We start from the raw sequence: 22667 nt of genomic DNA, 5'->3' as shown, positions 1-22667 counted from the left end.
TAGTCCCAAATTTAGTAACAGAACCAGTACACACCATCATAATGTGGAAGTACTGGTTGGGGTAATTCGATAGCCCCTGGGTCTGTTTTTCGAGGGGGTACTGTTCAGTCCCCCCTCGTTGAGTTTCTGGCTGGTGGCAGTGGTTACCACGCGTAATATTCCTTAAGAATATTTCCCATGGGATTTTCCCATGTATTTTAAACGCACCACTTTTTGGTGCAATGTTAAAGATACCGCCGGTTTATTTATTTAATATTAATTTACCGGTAGGGTCTTTTTGCCAGAACTCGGTTTTAAAATGGCGTTTGTGTTCGCCTCAGTAACTCCAAACCAAAGGTCCAGCCCTTTGTTCCACTTTTGGCGGGCTTCTACACAGAAGCCCTCCAAAGTGGTGCCACTCTGTCTGGGTACCACAGGGGGTGTGGGAGGGGGTTTAGGCACCTTGGACTAAGTTGCCTTGCCAACTCAAGTCGCACTCTTGCGTGATTGGCCCAAGTGGTGAGCCGCCCCGCTCACCACTTAGCATGTTTGATTGACAGCTAGTCTGAATGAATGGGGGTTTGCTGCATAAAAGCAGGGCTTTGGGGACTGGAACTTCAGAAGTCGCCACAGGACCTGAAAATCCGAAGAGGGAGAAGCTGAGCCGACCTGCAACAACGACACCACCGATGGAGCCTTGCTGAACCGACCCGCCACTTCCCAACGACAGAGGAGATCTTCTTCCCGGAGAGTCTCTTCCCCTTGAGCTGGTGGGGACAACCAGTTCGCCGTCATTTCGCCTTCCAGGACGTCCAGTGGTCGAATTGCCTGTGCCAAGCACCCCGGCAACCGGATAGCCACTTGCCACTGAACCGCAAATAAAAGGACCGTACCTTTTAATCGAGAACTCCGCGGCTGGTTTCTTCCCTGCCAGTGCAACAAACTCCTGCTCTCCTCCACAACGAGATCTTCTCTTCCCCCGGACGAAGCACCGACTTGCACCCGCTGCCAGGAACAACTGCCCCCGCTAGAGCGTTCTCACCATTTCAAGGTACTGTGTCTGCCTGGCCTCCCTTTCAACAGATTCCACTAAGGTGACAATAGATCCTTAGCCTTCTATATTGGGTTGGTCTCTTGACCTTCTAACTGGTCTCTTTCTTTTGGTCCAACTTATTTCTGAACATTTACAAGACTTTTATGCACTTTTTAAACCGTGTGACCTTGGACACATTTCGTTCTGATCCTCTCAAAGTGGGTCCGCCTTTCTGAACTCTAACTTCACGGTTGTATTCTGCCTTTCTATCTTGCTATGCTCTTCTGAAAGTGTTGGGATCTGTTTCAATTTATGCTCTGCCTTCTCTCCTTTTTTTAACCAAATTATTAGAGTGCCATCTGCGTTAAGCACTCACCGCTGTCTGAAAATAAGTGGTGCTTTACTTTAGATTTGTCTAATAATCTTTGAAGGGAGTGTATATACTTTAGTGACTGTGTTTTTGAACTTGCTTAATATTAGTGCCAGTGTGTTTTCATAGATGTGTTTTTAAATAAATAATTATATATCTTTTACACCAAAGCTCTGGTCAGTGTTTGCTTGTTTTACTGTGTTTTTCTGCCCTATTGTGTATGCTCTGTATACTGCCTAACTCTTCTTGAGAGAAGTCTGACTGCTCTGCCACAGCTACCAGGTAAATCTGGGTGGTACAGACTGCTACCAATTGGATTTACTGCTAACTCCTGTAGTCATAAACTTTTTGCAGTGGTCCCTAAGGGAACTGCACAGGTTTCTGCCTAACACCTCACCAACCTCAAATCTTCCCCGTCCCAACTGCAGGAAAAAGTAGTCGCTACACAATTATGCGCAAGAATCGAACAACTTCACCTCCTAAATGACTGTCAGTCAAGTTTCCGCCTCAATTTTAACAGACGGCTACCTTCCAGGAGGCGAATGATTCACTTCCAACCATGGATAAGGGTGGCTCATGCCTTCTCCTCCCCTCCTTGACTTCTCAGCTGCATTCAACACTGTCGACTACCTCATTCTCCTCTCCTTCTTTGCGGACACGATAGAATTCGCTGGCACGGCCCTGAATTGGTTTACCTCCTACCCCTATGGCAGATACCACGCTGTCCAGATGAACATGTTGCATTCTAACCAACTCCAGGCCTCCAGCAGAGTTCCTCAAGACTCCATCCTCTCACCAATCCTAATTAACATTTACATGGAGCATCTGAGCTCTCTCCTCAAAGATCCCAGTATAGCCATTCACAAGCACGCAGAGGACATGAGAGTAAATCCTGTGCAGGACATCGCTCTTCTCCGTGATTACCTTGCCATCATCAAGTCTTGGATGTCGACTGCCTACCTTAAACAAAGCACATCCAAGACTAAATTCATCTGCATCAATCAACCCGCTAAACAACAACTTGTCCTCGTTGCAGGAAAGAATACATTAGAAACTCTGCCACCCTGTCCAGTCGATTGTGGAATGATCGGGCTGAGGAAGGGAGGCCATTCTCTGCTTTTAGAGCGCCCAAGTTACATTATGTTACTATGATTTTGTACTCTTCAAAATACTACCACAGCAGTTCCAAAGCTCTGAATTGCATCTTATTTTGAGGAAAATTGCACCCCTGTCAATCAAGCTGTGGTAGAATATCGATCCAGGTCCTCAGTGTGAGTGTCAGTAGAAGCTCTGTCACAACCTAGGGGTCACCACTGGACGCATATTGATGAACCACAGTATGACCTAAAAGGTATCTTGAGGCGTGACTTCCCCTGGGTAGGAGTCCCAGTGCGATGGTGCCCTGGAAATAAAATGGTGAAATGATCTTCTTGCCTTTGTTTTCTATAAAGTGGTGCATATGCTCCAGCAGGAACAACTGAAAAAGTTCTGCCCAGTGGTGGAGCCACTTTTTCAAGGCTCAATATGACAACACAATATAGGGTGGAAGCATGTACCAGCAGTGGTAGGTATCAAGATACTCCAGACAGACAGACAGCACCATGTGCGTGCTCTGCCCCCAGATGTTATCCTAGAGGAACTTTTGAAGTGCAAATTGTGATGATCCTTTGATTAGTGTCACTTCTCCCCAGGAGGGAGCCCCTTTCTATGAGGCCAGGGAGGTGCGGCTGCTAACCTATAAACTCCATGGGAGTGGTAACATGTGAAAGGATCTCATGGGGAGGAACTCACCTCCTGGGGATGAGGTTGTGAGTCTGAGATATGGCCCCTTTAACTACTAAGCCCTCAAGCTGGCAATCACACCATATCCACTTGGGGATAAGAACCTGTCTCTGAGGCACAGCTTCACTAACCCTCAAAGCCACAATCCGATAATAAAACCAGGCTTTTCTCCGGGTAACAATTATCCTCTCATGTTTCAGCATTACCATTGTTTCACTTTGGAGACTGCAAAGTCTATAAAGAGCTCCTTTAGCAATGCTAATATCTACCACTGCAATATCAGTTCACCAAAGTCTGTTGGTCTTGATGTTGAGAAGACTACACTAGCCGATAAGCTAATTCTAATCTTTTCCTTAATAGGACAGAGACGAAGAAGACTGATGACTATACAAATAGTAAGATAATCAGAAACATAAAGATCACCAGCCATTCAAGTACTGAGAAGAAGTGGCCCTTAGGAGCCATAAAGAGCGGCCAAGGGAAAAAGAATGAATGTTATAGACTTCCACAGAGGAGTGGTCAGGGAGTCTCCTAAAAATAGACAATGGACTAAACACTTGGTCTCTGGCAGCCGTGGAGGACTGCAGGTGTGCTGCGCACTGAATGCAGAAATACAAACCTGTGCCACTGATCCGGAGGGAGAGAGCACCAAGGACGCTGGCAGTCCGCTGCGTCTGATGATCGGAAGGTCTGCAGGAGCAGACCAATGTACAGCAGTGTCGAGAGAAGGACTGAACGCAGAAGGCAGCCGGGAATGCCGTTGCACAGCTGAAGGGAAAGCAAGATGCCAGAGAAGCCAAACCACACGCCCGCCATCCCAGGAAGCCCCGGCGACCTGCCGAAAACCCCAACAGGGAAAAGGGTGGCAAGGGAGATCCTTGCCATGTAGTTATCCCTATGCCCCTTTGAAATCATAACACTTGGGTGGCACAGAAGGGGTAGTACCCTTACAAACCTTCTCCTCATCGTAAGGGTGGAATAAAGCCTATTGACCACCATTGAAGAGTCGAGGACCCCAAGCACCATAAAGAAAACATGAGAGGGAGAGGTGCTCATGACAGTGGCGGGGATAAGCCCACTGACAGCCAAAAGAGGGTCAGGGACCCTAAACAAAATATGAGTCATCTTCCTTGTGGCAATACATTAAAGAAGGAGAAGCCAGGGTTGTGGTCCCACCTAACACCTAGAATTGGGTGTTGTAGGTGTGAAGCCTAATGAAAAGCCTAATGAAAAGAATACCAGGGAACAGTAGTCATTCCCCCTGGTTGTAAGGAACTGATAACAAGATACCAGGAGAAGGGAGTCATTCTGCTGGTAACCTGGAATGTCAGTAAGGTCCAAAAAAGCCTAGGGAAGAGAGTCATTCCCCCGGGCTATCTGAGGCTGGACGTCAAGAGGAGGGAGACATTGCCCGGCCCACCAAGGAAGTATTGTTTGGAACTTTACTGTCAGGGGAAGGTAGCCATTCCACCTGGCAACGTGTGAGAAAGGAGTGTTTGCACTTTATCATGAGGGAAAGGAAGCTGTCCCCCCCCCCCGACAACGTGCGAGACAAAAGACTGTTCTAAAATTTGGGAACTGTTTCAACAAACCAAGAACCATAACCCAGGATAAGGGAGTCATTCTCCTGGAACCTGCACAGTACTGCCCTATTCTTTAGTTTCTAATCTAAGTGACAGAAGTACGTTTTCTTTTTAATTTTTACACAGGACGGTGGGCACTTCTGAGTTGATAGACATCCTGACAGTCACCTTATCTCTTTGGTTGGATCTGCGTGATTTTTCCGTCACGAAAAGTCAGCGACGGAAAAGTTTGCATGAGAAATGTGCGAACCACAAAAGATTCACACATTTCCCATGCGAACACGCATTCAAACCCCTACATACCCACACCCCCACCCACACCATACCCACAGCAATCCCCCACCCACACCCTCACTCACACCCCCAACATAAACAAACCCTACTTACCTTTTTTACATGCTGGGTCCCTGCGGCGCTACTTCCCTTTCACTTCCGTGATCGGGAACCGGCGCTGCAGGGTCCTTTTCTTTTTTCGGGAGCTGCAGGGGTGTCCCCCGCAACCCCTGCTCACTATACCACACAGTATAGTGAGCGGGGTGTTGCAGGGGACACCCCTGCAGCCTTTTCTTTTTTTATACTTACCTACAATGCTACCACCAAAGGTTTGAACCATTGGTGTTCGAACCTTTCGTGGTAGCATTTTTCTGACTTTTTGTACGGTCAGACCTTTGTTTTTGGTCCGATCGTACAATTCCCTTTAGTAGAGGCAGGAAAACCCCTCTTAGGAACAGGGATAAATAGGTTTTCTTTGTTCTTTCTTATTCAATAAAAGTCTTTAGCCCCAAACATGCCACCTTTGTGTTAGCCTCCTTCTCCTGCACCCTTACAAAATTCACAGACGGGACTTGGCGACTTTTATGGAACAGATGTACTCCTCGTGCTTGCTTTCTGAGGTTTAAATGATAGGACTTTTTAATTTTTATTTTTCCATTCTGTCATTATGTCATTGTTTTGTGATACATCATCTATGCTCTTGAAATGCAATAAACATGTATTAATACAATAAAAATGCATTTAAAAATCCTAAACCATAGGTTTACCTGAAGAAGCTTGTAGTAATACAACCAGTCCTGTTGGTCGATCTTCGGTAGAGTGGCCACTTTGTCCACATATAACGCAATCATAGACTACCTCTGAGATTTGATGTTCTGGTGTCAAAATATCCATTGCCATTTCACCATCAGGTGATTCTAAAAAAGAACAAAAGAGAGGAATATTTCTAACATTTTCCCAAGTCATAATATTTTGTTTCTAATATTTTAAAGCATATAAAATATACAACGAAACAAAATGCAGCCAAAGTTAAATAGGGACCGTGGCATCCTTTTCTTTCCGCCCCATTTTCTTCTTTGTTGTCTGTTCCTCCTTTGCCTTTGTTTAACATTCTTGCGTAACGGCCATTGTATGCTCAAGTTTACTCGAAAAGATGCCATACCCCTGAAACTTAACACCTTTTCTGGGTATCTAGAGCGATTTTCTATACAAATCTCCCTATTCTTCCATAAAATATGATACTTCATTGTGGGCCATGGATGTCAATTTTTCCATCAAAAAGACACACCACACCTTCTGCAACTAATCTGTTTTGTCTGGTGCAGTGGGAGATTTCCATGTGTATGCTACTGCTAGCCTTCCTGTTCGCAACAGAGTCTCCCACATCCTCAGCAATCTATAATTCTCCTGTCACCTCCCAGGCTCTTTGTAATGCCCTTGCCTCTCACTTTGTCTCTAAAATCCAGGACATCTTGTCCACCCTGTCCTCCGCTCCCACTCCTCTCCCCACTTCTTTGCCTGCATACACTCCTTCACCTACATCCCCACTCTCTTTCTCCTCCTTTCCTCTTTTCTGACCTGATGAGGTCGCTAGACATGTCCGATCTATGAAAGCCTCATCAAAACAGGTTCATCTTTGTTCCTCTAAAACGATTAAGGACCACATCAATACCCTTGCTCCGGCCCTTGCCGATTTCTGCAACCTCTCATTTGTCTCTGGTTCTTTCCCCTCCCTTCTGAAGCACTCTCTTGTGCATCCTCTCCTTAAGATACCCACAGCTGATCCTTCTTGTCCGGCTAACTATCGCACAATTTCCATTACTCCCTTTTTGGGCAAACTCCTTGAAAAGCTGGCCATCTCTCAGCTTAATCTCCATTCTTATTCTGTCGGTTCGCTCCACGATCACCAATCTGGCTTCAGAGCTACCAGAAGCACAGAAACTGCTCTCCTGAACATCTGTGAAGATCTGCTCTCCAACCTTGACTCAAACATTCCTTCTGTCCTCATCCTACCTGATCTCTCCTCTGCTTTCGACAGGGTCAACTATACCACCCTGCTCAACCGTCTCCGTGACAATCTGGGTATCACTGATCAGGCTCTGGCCTAGCTGACCTCTTTCTTCTCTGATCGACCCTCCAAGGTACAACTTGGGTCCTTCCTATCTTCTATCTCCCTTTTTAGCTGTGGTTGCCCAGGGGTCTAACCCCTCGCCCTGGCTTCACCAATGCCTAGCAACTCTCCCCTACTGCATTTCCATTTTCTGCTCAAATTTCCAATGCTATGTTGACGACACCCAACTTATTTTATTTTCAGGCTTCCCTCAGCCACCTCCTATCCTTCCCTCATCTCTGATTGCCTAATTGCCATTCAAAATTGGTGTGCCGCCAACGATCTTTGTCTAAATGCCAACAAGACAGAGATCCTCCTCATAGGTACATGTTCACCTTCCTTTCCCCTCACTCTATGACCGGCCTCCCTTGGCCCTCCTCCTACCCCTACCTGCAAGGCCAAACACCTTGGGGTCATCGTTGACTCCACACTTTCCTTCTCTGCACACATCTCTGACATCTCTAAAAAGTCAAACTTCTTACTGCACCTCCTTAGAGGTACTCTGACTCATTCAGAAGCTTACTGTCTCCCAAGCTCTGGTTCTCTCTAGGTTGGACTACTGTAACAGCCTCTTTCTAAATCTACCTGCCTCCACTCTCCGCCCTTTACAACTAATCCAGAACAAAACTGCAAGACTTGTCCTTGGCCTCAAGCCCTGGGATCGTAGCTCTCCAGCTCTGAAATCCCTCCATTGGCTTCCAGTGGATGCAAGGATTAAATTTAAGACCCCTTGCATTGTCCACAAGGCTTTCTGGGGCATGGGTCCAAAATGCCTTCAACTATCCCTCCGTAAATACCTCCCCTCTCGAGCCCTTCGCTCCTCTACTTCTAACTCCCTCAGGGTCAGTCATTTTTCAAAGAAACAAGCTGGGAGTAGATCTCGGTCTTCGGCTGGGGCCTCCCTTTGGAACAGCCTCCCTGCCACCTTGAAACTTGAGTAGAACCATCTCCTGTTCCGGAAGCACCTCAAGACCTTCCTCTTCGCTTCTGCCTTTGCCCCTCTTCTCCCCATATCTGTTTTTTCCACGGCACCGTGCACCTGGCCATCCTCTGTCCTTCGGGCCCAGGTACCTGATCAACCTGCCACCCTCCTGCACTGCCTCCGGGCCTCCCCTTGCACTGGGGTCTGTATCCGTACCCATACAGTCCCCCACTCACATCTCTGCTGCACTTATCAGGGTGTATCTGATTATGATATGATATGATATGGCATTTATAACGCGCCTATACACAAGTGTTTCGAGGCGTGAGGATAAGTGCAGAAGAAACCCAGCACCCGCCACTTGCTGGCTGCACTACCACTTATATTTAACTTATTTATTTATTCCATTCTCTCCTCTGTTGGGCACTTTCCACCTCTCCGTCCTCCCATGCACTTTACCCCTTTTTCCCTTTCCCATGCACTTGCACGTTCTTAATGTCACTGGGCCTAGTAAGACCATTGTTTTTGTTCTCCCTTGTTCCCCCTTCCTTTTGCCTGGTCGCGCTCTGAAACACTTGTGTATGAGTACAATATAAATAAAATATCATATTGGGAGAAGTAAACCAATAAAGTCAGGGGACATATCTGCATAGGTACCATAAGAATCTCTTGAAACTAGACCAGTTCTGCCGAACAGTTTTGGATGACAGCTCCAATACTTGTGAAAAAATATCCCTGCTTGCCCACAATCCCTTGTACATTTGGGGTGCAACTCCTAGGACACATTTTAAAAAGCCTCACTGCATCTACACGCCAGCTGTGGAGAATTTTTAAATGATGCTCCATTGCATGAGTGGACAGTTTAACACAAGGACCTTTCCCAGAAAGACTTACATTTAGGTTTGTTATCCAATCAGCTAGTTAGGATTGCCTTGTCTGGCTTATATATCATCCCCTCTATCATCACCTTATCAATGGCAAAAGTTATTGTACTATTTCTTTCCTTCAGTTGGGATCGGATGACATTCTTCTAAGATGTCAAAATTGACAAAACGCAAATCTTTCCAGCCCCAATATTTTCTGTACTTCATGTGTCTTGGAACCATCCTTTGACCAGATTCGTTCCATCCTTTTCAAGCCTGCAGCAGACCATCACAGGGTAATTACTTCCCCCAATTCAAAAAGCTGCCCTTATAATGAACTCCGACAGCCAAATGTAAAGGTTGTTATCAAAATTGTTATTCTTCCAGAACTCATAGATAACAAATTGGCCCTGGTGAGAAATAATTCTTTGGGAAACATACCTTCTCTGGGACTAGAAAAGGTCTCTTTATTTGGTCTCCTTCACAATCTTCCTAATATGTTCTTAAGTTATCTCTAATATGTTCTAAGAAGACGCTCAACAGGACGCCTGTTACGCTCACCTGGACCCCACAGGGGTGTCGATCGGACCCGGACAGCTGCGGTCTCCGTCAACGTGATGCGTAGTGCAGAGATGACTGTCTGGACTGGCCCGCCTAGTCTTGTCTGCTGGACCCGAAGAAGTATTTTCCTTATGTTTGTAAAAGATGAGCTCTCCATCCTGCGTGTCTTGCAGGGGCGCGTAGATACCAGTTACTTCACTGGTTTGAAGGCGGTGGGAGAGTTCCGGTAAGCATGGACTCTGAAGTCCCAGGCGGGATTGGTAAGTATCAAGTTCAAAGAGTTCAATGTGCCCGATGTTCACTCTTGTCCCCTTCTTTCCTTAAATTGCAACGGAGTTCGTGAGAAGAAGGTCTCGTAGCTGCTGCTGGCGTTCAGGTAAGAGTCTGTGTTACCCAACGCTGTCCGGTAACTATTGCATGCGTTAACGTGTTGTTTTTCTCCCTCTTTACAGATGCGGCATATGAAGATATGGAGAATACCGCCGGTGGTAAATCAGGTAAGACTATGGTGGTAAGAGGTATTTGTTGATTCCCTTGGCTCACCTTGTTATTCTTGTGCCCCTAGCAGCCGGAGTACGGCGAAGAAATGATGGAGACAGTGCCGGATCGAAAGATGCTGTGAGAACTGGTGAGTATGGCGCCGTGCTGGAGCTGGCAAAGCGGCACATGCAGGACTGATGTACTTTCCAGGTCGGGAGATGGAATGGATCCGGAATCAGGTGAGGAATTTGAAATAAGTTTGTTTTCTAACCTTGTCCTTTTCTTCCTCTTTATTCTAGGAGCTCTGGATTCGAGGCGGGCGTGGCAGAAGACTGGATGCTGGCTGCAGGCACGCGGGCGTGGCAGAAGACTGGATGCAGGCTGAAGGCACGGTGAGAGTCACGCTGCTGGATGCCGAATAACACGAAGCATGTGCTGCTGTTCGGGCGTGGTTTAAATAGCCTCCATAGTCGTCCCAGGAAAGAAGTTCCCTAGGACCACACCCGAGTAAAAAAATAGTCCCTTTAGTAAAATAGTCCCATCCAGGCCTCACGTTGGCTTGGATTTATTTGCAGCATGGTCTGCATGAGGTAAGTAATGTCTATGAGCCTGGCGCCTATGGCGCCAGGACTGATTTTTATTATGAGCCTGGTGCCTACGGCGCCAGGACTGAACCCAGACAGCCCCTAGCTGGGGCTGCTGGGGTTTTTGTAAATGTCTGGATGCCTGCTCCCGGGGCTGATGGGCTTGATCCGGATGTCCGGGGGTAGGCATCATGACAACGCCCAAAAGGTCTTGGAACCCAATTACCTCCCTCGCCAAACACATTTTATGATTATTGTCCTTAAAAAACTCATGGTAGTAAATTAATTTTCACTGTGGTCATCCGCCCAAACCATGAACATTTTATGTTTATCAATCTATTCATGTCTGTACTTAATATTTTCAGAATTGGAGAATAATTCAAGGGATACAACATGTCTAGTTGTCTGGGTATATCACAGTTCCCAAATACTTTATTGTTTCTCAAATTGCATTCCATGGGCCTTAAGGAATCAGTTCAATCTCCCCCTCAACTCTTCCTATTGGGAAGACAAATGATTTTGCATATTCTATTTTAAACCAAGAAAGGTCCCATACTCCTTTAGTTCATCCATTGCCGCTTTCAAAGATCTGTCAGGCTCTTTCAATACAGGAGCATATCGTCTACAAAAATTAATTTCAAACCCCTCATACTTTTTTTTAAATTATATTTATTTCATTCAATATTTAACAAACAATACAAACCAAACTTGCAGTGCATACGTTCATATTTCCATTATGCATCATTTAAATTTTACTCACTGCTCCCCATATCCCCACCCCCCATTACGAGCCCATTCCCTCTAATGCTCCATTCCAGCATCTAGTGCCGGTGTGTTCTCTTCCATAGGTTCCATTGCGTCCAACATTGACCCAAACAATTCTGCTATCAACGATTTCCATGCCATCAGGGTCTCTGCCTCACCTCTCCACCTACATTGCTGGCTTCCTGCCATACCATGGTTTCTGCCTCTGCCCATTTCTGTAAATCCTTCCACCATACTTCCACTGGTGGTTTGTGACATGTCTTCCAACCCATAGCAATCCTTCTCTTCGCAAGTGCGTATGCCAGGTCTTTTAGTTTGCTCACATGCTTAAGTTTCTGTGGCCTGGGGAACCCCCCTAACGAGCAGGCCCACACAGTATCCACTACAATCGTAATACCTCTTTCTGCTAGCTTATGCGCCACTTCACTGCAATAGCGCTCAATGACCGGGCATGACCAAAACATATGCACCATGCCCACATTTTCTTCATCACACTTAGGGCATGCTTGCCGTCCCACATTTTTAAACCTAGATATCCTTTGGGGTGTCATATACGCTCTATGCGTGATATACAGCTGCATCTGCTTCAGTCTAGCATTCCTGGATACCTTCCCATGGTAACCCTGGGCCCGTTCCCACATTCCATCATCCATCGGGGCTCCCACTTCTTCTTCCCACTCTCGGCTCAACTGTACCACCTCCTTCCCCACTTTGAACATCACCATCTCATATATTCTGGATATCTCGTGCCCCCCTTCTATTATTTCATATATCTAGTCTATGCTATCCTCTGGTTCCTCCTCCAGTACCTCTTCCGGCCAGGTTTTCCAAATTCTCTGTACCAATCTATGATACGTGATGTACTGGCCTATGTGTAACCCAGTGTCCTCCCTCAAAGTCTCGAAGTCTGTTATGGTCCCCTCTCGCCATACATCTCCCATGGTCGCTATCCCAACCGATTCCCAGTGGTTCCTGATTAACATCTGTAATTGCTTCTCCCCACCCTCCAGTGCTACCAATGGTACCTGAGCAGAACAGGGGGACGGGTTCTTCATCGTTTAACAATCCGTATGCCACATACTGTACCCGAGCACCATCATCCGGGGGTGCCCCTCCACCTCGCCCCGGGCAACCACATGATTTCCCTTAAGTAAAATGGGGAGCAATCTTGGCCAAACAACCTACACTCTGAGGTGCTCTCCTCAGAGAGCCATTTAGCCACGTATTGTAGCTGGCTTGCTACATAGTAGACTTCAAAATTAGGCAGCTTGATCCCCCCCTCTCTCATAAAAATTGTGTAGCTTCCAGAGAGCCACTCTGTTCCGTGCCACAGGAAGCCCCTGCACATCCAGTCTAGTGAAGAACTTCTTTGGAATCCAGTACGGGATATTCCCGAAGTAGTGTAGGAGCCTAGGCAAGACCACCATCTTTAACATCGCTCCCCGCCCCATCATTGCCAAGGGCAGCTTCTCCCAGGACCTCATGCAATTTTCAATTTTCTTAATGGCTACCTCAGTGTTGCATTTATGCTCTTCTTCCACCGTATGGTATACATCTATCCCCAGATAGAGAAATGTGCTAACCGCCCACGGGACCTGCAGCACCGGTAATTGTTTCAGGGGGATACCTTTATATCACCCAGTGGGAACATGCTGGACTTCTGAGGGTTCACTGCTATGCCTGACATCTCTGCATATTTGTCCATTACCTCCAAGATATATTGGAGGTTTTCCTCCGGATGCCGCAGATACAGCAGCACATCGTCTGCATATAAGGATATCAGGTGACGTTTGCTCCCCACCGCGATGCCTATCGTGTCATACTGTTGTCTCAGGTAGATTGCTAAGGGTTCCAGAGCAAGGATATAGAGCATAGGGGACCACGGGCAACCTTGTCTGGTGCCCCTGCGGAGTTGCCACGTCTCCGATATCACTGCTCCAGTCTTAACCCTGCCCAGCAGTTCACTGAACAACATTTTGGCCCATTGTAAGTATCCAGGACCCATCCCATAGCCAGCCAGGTCCGCCAGCAACCATGGCCATTTGACCGAGTCAAAAGCCTTTATTGCGTCTAGGGAAACTATTGCCAGTTCACCATCAGTCTTGTTTCCATATTCAATAACTCTGTGGAGTCTTCTGAGGTTATTAGTTATATTCCTATTGGGGACATACACCCGGACCAGACAGGCTATTAATTTACCGATAACTCTCCTTAGTCTATTTGCCAGAACCGCTGTCAGTATTTTGCTGTCTTGGTTTAACATTGACAGGGGTCTGTATGAACCACAGCTTTGCCCGGACTTATTAGGTTTGGGAAGTGGTATTATGACTGCTTCTCTGAGTGACTCTGGCAGTCTGCCCAGCTCGTATGCCTCATTTAGCATATCTAGCAGGGGGGGAAGCACTTCTTCTTTGAATGCTTTATAGAATTCGCTTGGTAGTCCATCCGCCCCCGGGGTCTTACTAGTGGGCTTCTGTCTTACCACCTCCTCTAACTCCTCTAAGGTGATCGGCACATCCAGTTCCTCCCTTTCCTCAGCATTGATCTGCGGCAATCCTATGTCTTTCAATGTTTCTGTAATCATCACGCGATTATCCTCCCCATCATCTTCATATAGCCGCCCATAATAGTTTGCAAGCTCCTGGTTGACTCCTTCCTGGGTGTCAACCTCTCCTCCGTCTTCCCTTGTTATCGTCCTAATCGTGGGCCTCGGGGTTTCACTATTGTATAGCCATGCCAAAATCCTCCCAGGTTTATCCCCTCCCGCATGCTGTGTCTCTATATATTTTTTATAGTTGAGGTTACACAGTCTCTCCAAGTGCCCAGCACATTTCTGCTGCAACTTAAGTATCAATTTGGCGTCTTCTTTAGTGTTGTTTCCTCCCTTTAGTGCCTTTGCCAGCTCACCCTCTGTTTCCCGGAGATCAGTCAGGATCCCCCCTTGCAGCCCTTTGGATTTCGCTATAGCTACCCCCCGCATCACAACCTTAAAGGCCTCCCACAATGTGCATGTCGAGTCCACACTGCCAGTATTTATATCAAAATAGTTGATAATTTCCTCTCGCATGTCTTCTCTAAAGAGGGGGTCTCTCAGCGCCTCTGCTCTGAGGCGCCAAGTTGGTATCCTCGCCCTCGGGGGGACGATATTGCCATCCTAGGATCAGAGGCGAGTGATCCGAAAGAACTCTTGCCTTATATTCAACCTGTGTAATCTCTGTTAGTATCTCTGGTGTAACAAAGACATAGTCTAGCCTTGTAAGTAGCTGCTGCGGGGCAGAATAATGCAACTATTGCCTCTCCTGGGGGTGTCGCACCCTCCATGCATCTTCGGACCCAAAGTCGTTCAGCAGTATTTGCAGCGCTCTAGCAGCTGGGGTAGGTCTGTCCATTTTCCCATCCGATATATCTACCTTCGGATTTAATACACAGTTAAAATCCCCTCCCCAAATCACCGCACTCCCCACACACATGCTGAGGTTGTTACACAATGTCTTAAAATATGCCGCTGTATTTTGGTTCGGGGCGTACATATTTACTACGCTTATCTCTTTATTTTCCACCAATCCCCTCAACATGACCATACTCCCGTCCGTGTCAACCTGCGTTTTTAACAGCTGAAAAGGGACATGTGGCGCCACCCAGGTAATCACACCCCTAGCATACGCCGAATACGAGGATCCCACAACCGTCCCTTTCCATTTCTTCCCAATCATCTCCGTTTTGTCCAGCGTCAAATGAGTTTCTTGCAGAAGGGCTAGATCTATCTTCTGCCTGTGTAGGTATAAGATCATCTTATTCCTCTTCAAATAACTATTGAGCCCCCTGACATTCCACTCCTCCCTTCCCCCGTGCAGTCCAACTCCGACCGCCTAACTCGTCTATATGGGTTCGTTTCCCCAACTCAAACTCCCCTTAACTAACAACACAACAAACTCCCCCTGCCCCCTCCCTCGCCCTCCCTGCCCCATCCTCCCTGCCCCAACAACGTTGCCCAGCTCCATCCCTGGATCTCAGGCACCCCCGCATCTAGCCCTTTTTTGGCACCAGCCTGTGCTCCCGGCTCAGCGGGGTAAAAGGGTAGCCCTAATGGCTGTCTTACTACTAATTCTTGGGGGTAGGTTGCTACCATGTTGCTGCTCCTGATCGCATCAAGCGCCTACCATCATCCAATTTACTTGTGCTTTTAATCCTCTATATTCTAGTCCAACAGAGTCAGGAAGTCCCAAAGTTATCACAGTGTCATACAGTTGTCCCTCAGTCTTCTACTAGGAACCCCCCCCCCCTTCATCCCCTCGAAATTCCCTGCACCTCCATCTCACTTGTCACGTTCCTGTTGATCTTGCTCCTCATTGCGCTACGGGCAACCCTGCAAGTCCAACCATGCAGCCGCTTCCTCTGAGATGTCGAAAAAGAACACTCTACTTTTGTGCAGTACCTTAAGCTTTGCGGGGTACAAAAGCATGTACTTGATCCCCGCTGCGCGCAGTCTCCTCTTGACCGCCACATAACTGTATCGCTGTCTTTGCACCGGCATGGTGTAATCAGGGTACGCCGTGATGTTGGTAGAAGCCCTTTCTATCGTTCCACCTTTACGAAAGTACTCTAGTATCTTTTCTCTATCTTTATAGTTTAAAATCTTCGCGATGATCGCTCTGTGAGGGGCCCCGGGCCGCGGTTTCCTCATGAGGGCCGGGTGTGCTCATTCAACCGTAAACCCTTGTGAGAGCTTGTCTGCGCCTATCTCCTGTAGGATCATGGTTTCCACATAATCCGTTGGGTCCTGGCCTTCCTCTCCCTCCGGCAGGCCGACCAAGCGGATGTGGTTCCGTCTAGCCCTTCCTTCCGCCTCCTCTACTCGATTTTCGAGGTTTGCCACCTGTTGCTTAAGTATATGGACCTCCTTCGCATTATTCGTGCTAGTGTCTGTATTGGTTTTCACTGCACTCTCCAGATTGCTTGCCCTGTCTGCCAGCGCTCTGACATCCTGTCGCAGCAGCGTGACTTTGATTCCAACCGTGTCGATCTTATTCTCCAAGGCCTTTCGTAGATCCGCCATTGTAGTCACCCATGAGGTTCTCAGCTCTGTTATGGCTGCCAGGACTGAGTTGTTTTCTACTTCAGGGACAGCGTCCACTGGGGCTACCGGTGTGCTTTGTGCCGGAGCAGTAGGGGTCCGTTGTGTTTTAGCAAAGACCTCCATTGTGGACTGCTTACTCCTTGCCTTGGGCGCTTTTACTGACATCGTGCGGGCTTGACTATGTCTCCAAATCCTCTGAGTGGGTCGTGTCCTCCCACGTACTTTCTCCGCCTGTCGTGGTCGATCCCCTTTCGCTTATTCCCTTAGGTTGCTAGGTGCTCCTCCTTCTCCACAACCCATGCAACTCCAGTATACAATGTGTCCAATGCTACATGTGCACCTCAATGCCTGCCACCTTTCCCTTTGCTGTCACAGCCTCCGGCAGAAGTCCAAGAGGAGCTAGCACGCAGGCTGCCCCTGCTACTGAAGTGGCGGTACACCCAAGTAGCCGCTTCACCTGGCAGCGCCCGGGTGCACCCCCAATGTCTTGGTGCAGGCTGATCTCACTGTCCCCTGTATTAATACAGTTCCTGGGCCCTTTCCCACAGGAGGGAGGGCTTCTGGCGCACTCCAGGCGCTACTCCACCTCTACAGTCCATGGGACACAGCTCCCAACTAGAAGTGCAGTAGGGCTGGATACAAATCAGAGTGTCTGTGGACCACTGTTGTTGTTCTTATGCACTTTCAACCCATGCGTCTCGCCACCATCCCTTTTCATTTTAGATGTTTATTTTTTCCCCCCTTTTTTCCTATTTTAAATGCCAGGCTCACGTCCTTCATCCATTCGACCTGCACTCGCGGGTGCTTCGTTGCCGCTCATTAGAGTCCGGAGCCCACAATTATTCACGGGCCGGCCGCGGCTGGTGTCTCTCAAATAGAGTCCACCGTCGCCTGCAGTCTGTGCCTCCTCCAACAACCATCGCGAGCGGCAGGGAGCCACGTACGCTTCAGCTGCCTGTCTTCATGACACGGCAACTGTATCTCATGTGGCGATCAGCTCGCCCGCTCAGGCTCCGGGGCGCTGCCACATTGTTGCCATCAGGAAGCAACAGGAGCAACCTTTGGAGGCCAAGCGTCGCACGTACCGCGGCGGCTAACCTCGTTTGTACTGCAAGGCAGCTCAGCTTTCTTCGGTCTTCTCCGAGGCCGCGGGGACAATCCCTTTGTTGTCCGCCATCTTGCCACAATGTATCCGCACGGCCGCCCGCTTGATGTTATGTTTTCTCCAAAGTTCCCAGCTCGATTCACTCGCATGCAGAGGTCGCTGCAGAGCGTTAGTTCCAACGCTTATAGCTTCATTTCTGGAACGCCCAGGTCGTTTTTAAGCATAGATTCCAGGATCATTGTCGGATCAGCCAGAGCTGCGCAGGAAAGCACGTCCCGTTACATGGCTAGTTAGCCACATCATCCCCCCCCCCCATACTTCACTGCCTCAATATCTCAGGGTTGCCACGTTGGAATAGCCAGTGGCTCCATCACCAGGGCAAACAGGAGGGGTGAGCATGGGCATCCCCTGCTTGGTACTTCTTAACAGCTGAATTTCCTATGAGTTAACCTGCACCTTTGCCATCGGACAGTCAAATAGTGACGCTATTCAAGATTTCAAATGATTACCCATTCAGTTCTTTCCAGGACCTCGTCTATAAATTGCCACGCTAACCGATTTAACACCTTTTCAGTGTGCAAGGAGACGGAATGTGCTCTGCCCACTAATCTGCTTCAGGTGGACCAGTCTAATCGTTGTACTAATATTGTCCCCCAGGGATCAGTGTAACACCCTCTCTAATCTATTTCCCAAATTATAATGGCCAAGTTCAGTAAGGAGATGGGTCTATAGGACTCACAGAATGTTGGGTCCTTGGCCTGCCTTGGAAAGGCGGAGATCAAAGAGCACATCATTGATCTTGCGAGAGGTTGTCACTCAACAACCTTATTAAATAATTTGGTTAGAAACGGAGCCAGGTAAGACCCATATATTTTATAAACCCTTAGTGTGTAGCCATCCTCTTCCCAGAGCTTTTCCACTTGACATACCTTTAATTATTCCTAGGTCATGGGCACATCTAACATTTGAGCATCCTCTACACTCATCCTTGGAAGGTCCAGCTTATCTAAGTAACTCCGTAGCTTGTACCCACCTTCCTTCCACTACAAGGCATAAGGAATCTTATAATCATCTTTAAATTATTCCACAATTCCTTCCTTATCCCACACTAATTTCCCCCTTCAGGTTTCTTAACATTCCCCATGGCACAGAACTTTTGCTGGCTTATTAATCTATATGCTAAAAGTTATCCGTCTTTTCCCTTTTCACAAACATTTTGGTGTAAGAAATCTTAGATTCCATTCAATTCCGCATACAAGCAGGGCTTTAAGTTCCAAAATACAAGCCTTTGATTCAAATCCCTCACAGGCAGCCACCATAGGCCTAGCTGTTAGCACCAATCGAGCCATATGTGACGAGTATTTAGATAGTGTCAGTTTTCCCCAGGCAGAGCCCCTTTCCATGAGGCTAGGGAGGGGAGGTCACTAACCAATATTCCCCCTAGGGGCACAGCACGTTTAAACCTCAACCCCACACTCTGATGTTCATGACCAAATCTTCTACACATAAACTCAAGTCTGAAACCATGCATTATTGAAAAAACTTAAACCATCCTGATGTCATAGGCAAAGGGACGAAGAAGAGCTTGAAAACGCTACAATCGAGCAGGCAAAGGCTGGATCAGCTAGCAAAGAAGGACTGTGTTCCTCGTCATTCTCTGACCCATCCGGCAGTGGCCTGTGTGGTTTTGGTATGCTGAGAGTTGTTGTACGTCCAGAAGGAGAACCCGGTGACTGAGGGGGCTGCGTCGAAGTCCGTAAGGCTGAACTTGGGTTTGGGAGACTGCAGCAAAGCACGTCTCCAAAGCAGAAGAAAGAAGAAGCGGGAAACTGAGAAGCATTTTACGATTCGGTTGGGAATCTGTGTAGTGAACTTGGGAGAGACCAAAAGGTGGTGGCGCGACTTGTAATGGGTGGACCGTCAAGTCCGTCAATGGTGCTGAGATTATCGTAGCCTACATCAAAGCTGTGTAGACAAATGTGTGGAGAGTGCAAGAGACGGTGGTGGTTGAGTGACCTGTTGTGGCTGGACGGAGGGGTCAGACAACTATGCCAAAACAGTTTGTTAGAAGGCTGCAGGTACATACAATGAGGGAGAAGCTCCAGAAGCGCGAGAAGCAGGGTGGCCGGCACGGCAGAGACCAGCAGGGGACCCGGTGTTCATGGGAGCAGCCGTGGTGGGAATGGACACCGAACCAGGACGCCGGAAGACCCGGATCACAGAGGACGCCGTCCACATCCACTGGAAAGCAGAAGGGGAACCGAAGCAAGCAGTACCCGGCAGACAAGCAGGGCTCACTTCAGTGGTGTTTCCCGGCTCCAGAAGCAGAGCAGAAAAAACAAGAGCCACCGGGAGAAGGAACAGACTGCTGGTGAGTGTCGGAAGGATATGCAAACAACAGGGAGCTCTGAAACGGACCACCGGCAAGGGCTGGTGCATGTATTTTGACTACTCAATACCGAATTGAAAGCAAATCTGCATTTAACTACCAAAGAACATTTTGAATATCAAACTTAAAGCAAACTTATATTTAACTTACAAGAGTGCATTTCAAACTTCTATTTGCACTTCAAGAACAAAAATGCATTTTGAGTACAGAAGAGTGTTTTTTTTCAGAATGAAACTTCTCATCCTCAAAGAAAATTAAAACGATTAAGCAATTTACGTATGAAACCCAATAAGAACATTGAAGTACAACCCAGGAGGCTGACAAAGGGGAAGCCAAAAAGAGTGGGGTGTTGAATACGAGGTCAGGAGGACCACCTAAAGACATTAAACAGAAATACCTTGGTGCACAGGAGTAAGTGCCAAGGAACACTGTGGGGCACAGGAACAAACACCAAGGAAACCCTTGGCGCATAGAAGAAAGTTGCAAGGAACCGGCAAGGGGCTGAAGAGCCCAGGGATCCTGGTTGTGTGACCTGTAATGGGTGGACTGTGTGGTCTAACAACTGTGCCTATACCAGTGAACCCTGAATACTGAAGACCCAGCATATTGGGAAAACCAACTGATCAAACAAACTACAACAAGTACAAAAGGTGAGGTTGAAGTCTTGGGGAAGGGAGCCCTCAGACTGAAAACCCTGTTTATGTTGTCTTGAGAGCGAGGTCTCAAGACCATCCTTTTTGTTTGGAATTGTGTTGCATGAGACTTGGGGAAGGGAACCATGAGGATTATCTTGAACTATGTTGCTTGGAGCTCGAGAGAAGTGATCATGAGACTTGTGTGGGACTATATAATATTGGGGAAAGAAAACCGAGCTGGGAGAAGCACGGAAATGTGCATTTAACTTTGGTTCTTTTGTTATTAACATCCCTACACATTGTTAGTCTAAACGGTGAGGGCAAGTATAGATTGTTGGCACAGACAGACTTACAAGCGGAACTATTTGACACTGACTTTCCTTTTTAATTCGATAGATAATTCCTACCTTAGCATAGGGCAACATAGGCCTTCAACCATCTTGACATTTGATTTAATTAAGTGCTTTAGTTTTAAATATGTCTGTTGTCTGCGTCTTGGTTCATGATGCCTTCACACCACCTACACCCACTGTAAACTCGTAACACTCTTCATAGGGCAAACGTTCCTCTCTTGTGGCCGAGACGCCAACCCCCGACCTCCCGAATGCTGCTGATGAGCAGGATTCTAGAAGACTCTTCTGGAAGCAAGTGCACAAGAGAACAACGAGGAGCACTGGGCCTGTACACAGAACTTGCAGGTAAGAAATGTAGTACACAAGTCTGCCCTCCTTGTACTCATCCATGATCTGTTAGTAAATGCAGCAGCACCTCTTGTGAAAAATAATGTAAACAAAAGGAGCATGCACTATGTTCCTTCCTGTTACGTTTGGCAAGCAGCAGCACTGTTAAGGCTTGCCTTCTGGCTGCTCTCCGACCAGTAAAGGCTTAGGAGACTGCTCACCTGTTTCCAGAAAGGAGTATTTGGAAAACAGAAGCAAACACTGCCATGTATAACTGTTGGTGAAATTTTCACTGCAGTACAGCGCCCTCATTCCTTTTATATAAAGGAAACGTGAGTCACTGAATGCATGAAGTATAATATGAACGTGTAAAAGTGGCTCTACTCTACTTTCATTTCTTCAGTTGTGGCACCCAATGTTAGGGAGAATTCTCATAAATGGTTGATTTCCATTACCTACTGAGTCCCTCAGCAGCTTTGCTGGATTTCTAAGATTAATTTTTTTCACCTGGTAAGAGTGTGAGCCTTTTTTCTCCCACTTTTACATGTGTTTTGCTATGTGTATTTCGACTTTGTGTGTGATCTTGGGCACTGGAGCCTCACCTACTCCAGGGCACCATATTTTTTCATGTGTGTTACACAGCACCTTCAGTGCAGTGACACAGGGTTGTCTTTTAGACTTCCCACTGACTCCATTTTTCTGGGGCGGACTACTGTTCCCCAGAAAAGATAAAGTTGCAAACTTGATTTAGTCACTTTTACCACAGACCCAGTACACCCCATCTTCCATGGAGTATTGGAAAGGGTTAATTCTTATCCCTTTTTTGTCTGTGTCTCTTGTAGCATTGTTTCGCTCCCTTTACATTAAGACTTTGCTGGTGGCAGTGGTATCTACCCTAATTTTTCTACCGCGATTATCTTATATAAATGTGGTAATGTTTTAGGCTATTATGTTAGCCTCGAACATAAACCCGCTTGACCAAATACATTTTATTTTTGCTCTGGCCGGGTTTATTCGCCATTTCTTCTTGTGTTTTACTCTGCGCACCGAACCAGGTTTGGTCCCTTTGTTCTTCGCCTTTTCGCGGGCTTCCACACAGAAACCCTCCTTTAGGCGCCTGAGAGTCTGGGTAGGCAGGATGTGAGGGAGGGGTTTTAGAACCCCTGCAATGGGTTCCCTTGGTAACCCAAGTCGCACTCCTGTTTGATTGGCTGGGTGACTGTCCTGGCCAGGACAGCCACCCTGCTGTGTGATTGACCACCAGGATGTATGAATGGGGGAAAACTGCATAAAAAGCAGGTCTCTGGGACTGGAAGAGCAGAGTCGCCACTTGAACGAAAGAACCAATGAGGGACTGGCAGAAGAGGACCCCTACGACGACGGAACCGACCGGTGAAGCCCTGCTGCAGGTCCAAATTTCCAGAATCCGACGACAGAAGATCCTCCAGGAAACTTCTTCCCCAGAGCTGGTGGGAC

The 22667-nt window shown here is 47.5% G+C and overlaps 1 protein-coding gene across 5 annotated transcripts in view; it reads right to left on the bottom strand.

Annotated features, from left to right (window-relative positions):
- UBR3 (ubiquitin protein ligase E3 component n-recognin 3) overlaps window positions 1-22667 on the bottom strand; it is a 2710065-nt gene that overhangs the window by 1098821 nt on the left and 1588577 nt on the right. For all 5 annotated transcript variants that reach the window (XM_069616177.1, XM_069616176.1, XM_069616178.1 and 2 more), the window contains one exon: window positions 5788-5937. In XM_069616177.1, the coding sequence (XP_069472278.1) occupies window positions 5788-5937 (150 nt within the window). The remainder of the gene's footprint in view (window positions 1-5787; window positions 5938-22667) is intronic.

This window comes from Ambystoma mexicanum, chromosome 9 (assembly GCF_040938575.1).
Source record: "Ambystoma mexicanum isolate Mex_15411 chromosome 9, UKY_AmexF1_1, whole genome shotgun sequence".
Taxonomy (NCBI): domain Eukaryota; kingdom Metazoa; phylum Chordata; class Amphibia; order Caudata; family Ambystomatidae; genus Ambystoma; species Ambystoma mexicanum.
This window is presented reverse-complemented; position numbering and strand designations above follow the sequence as displayed.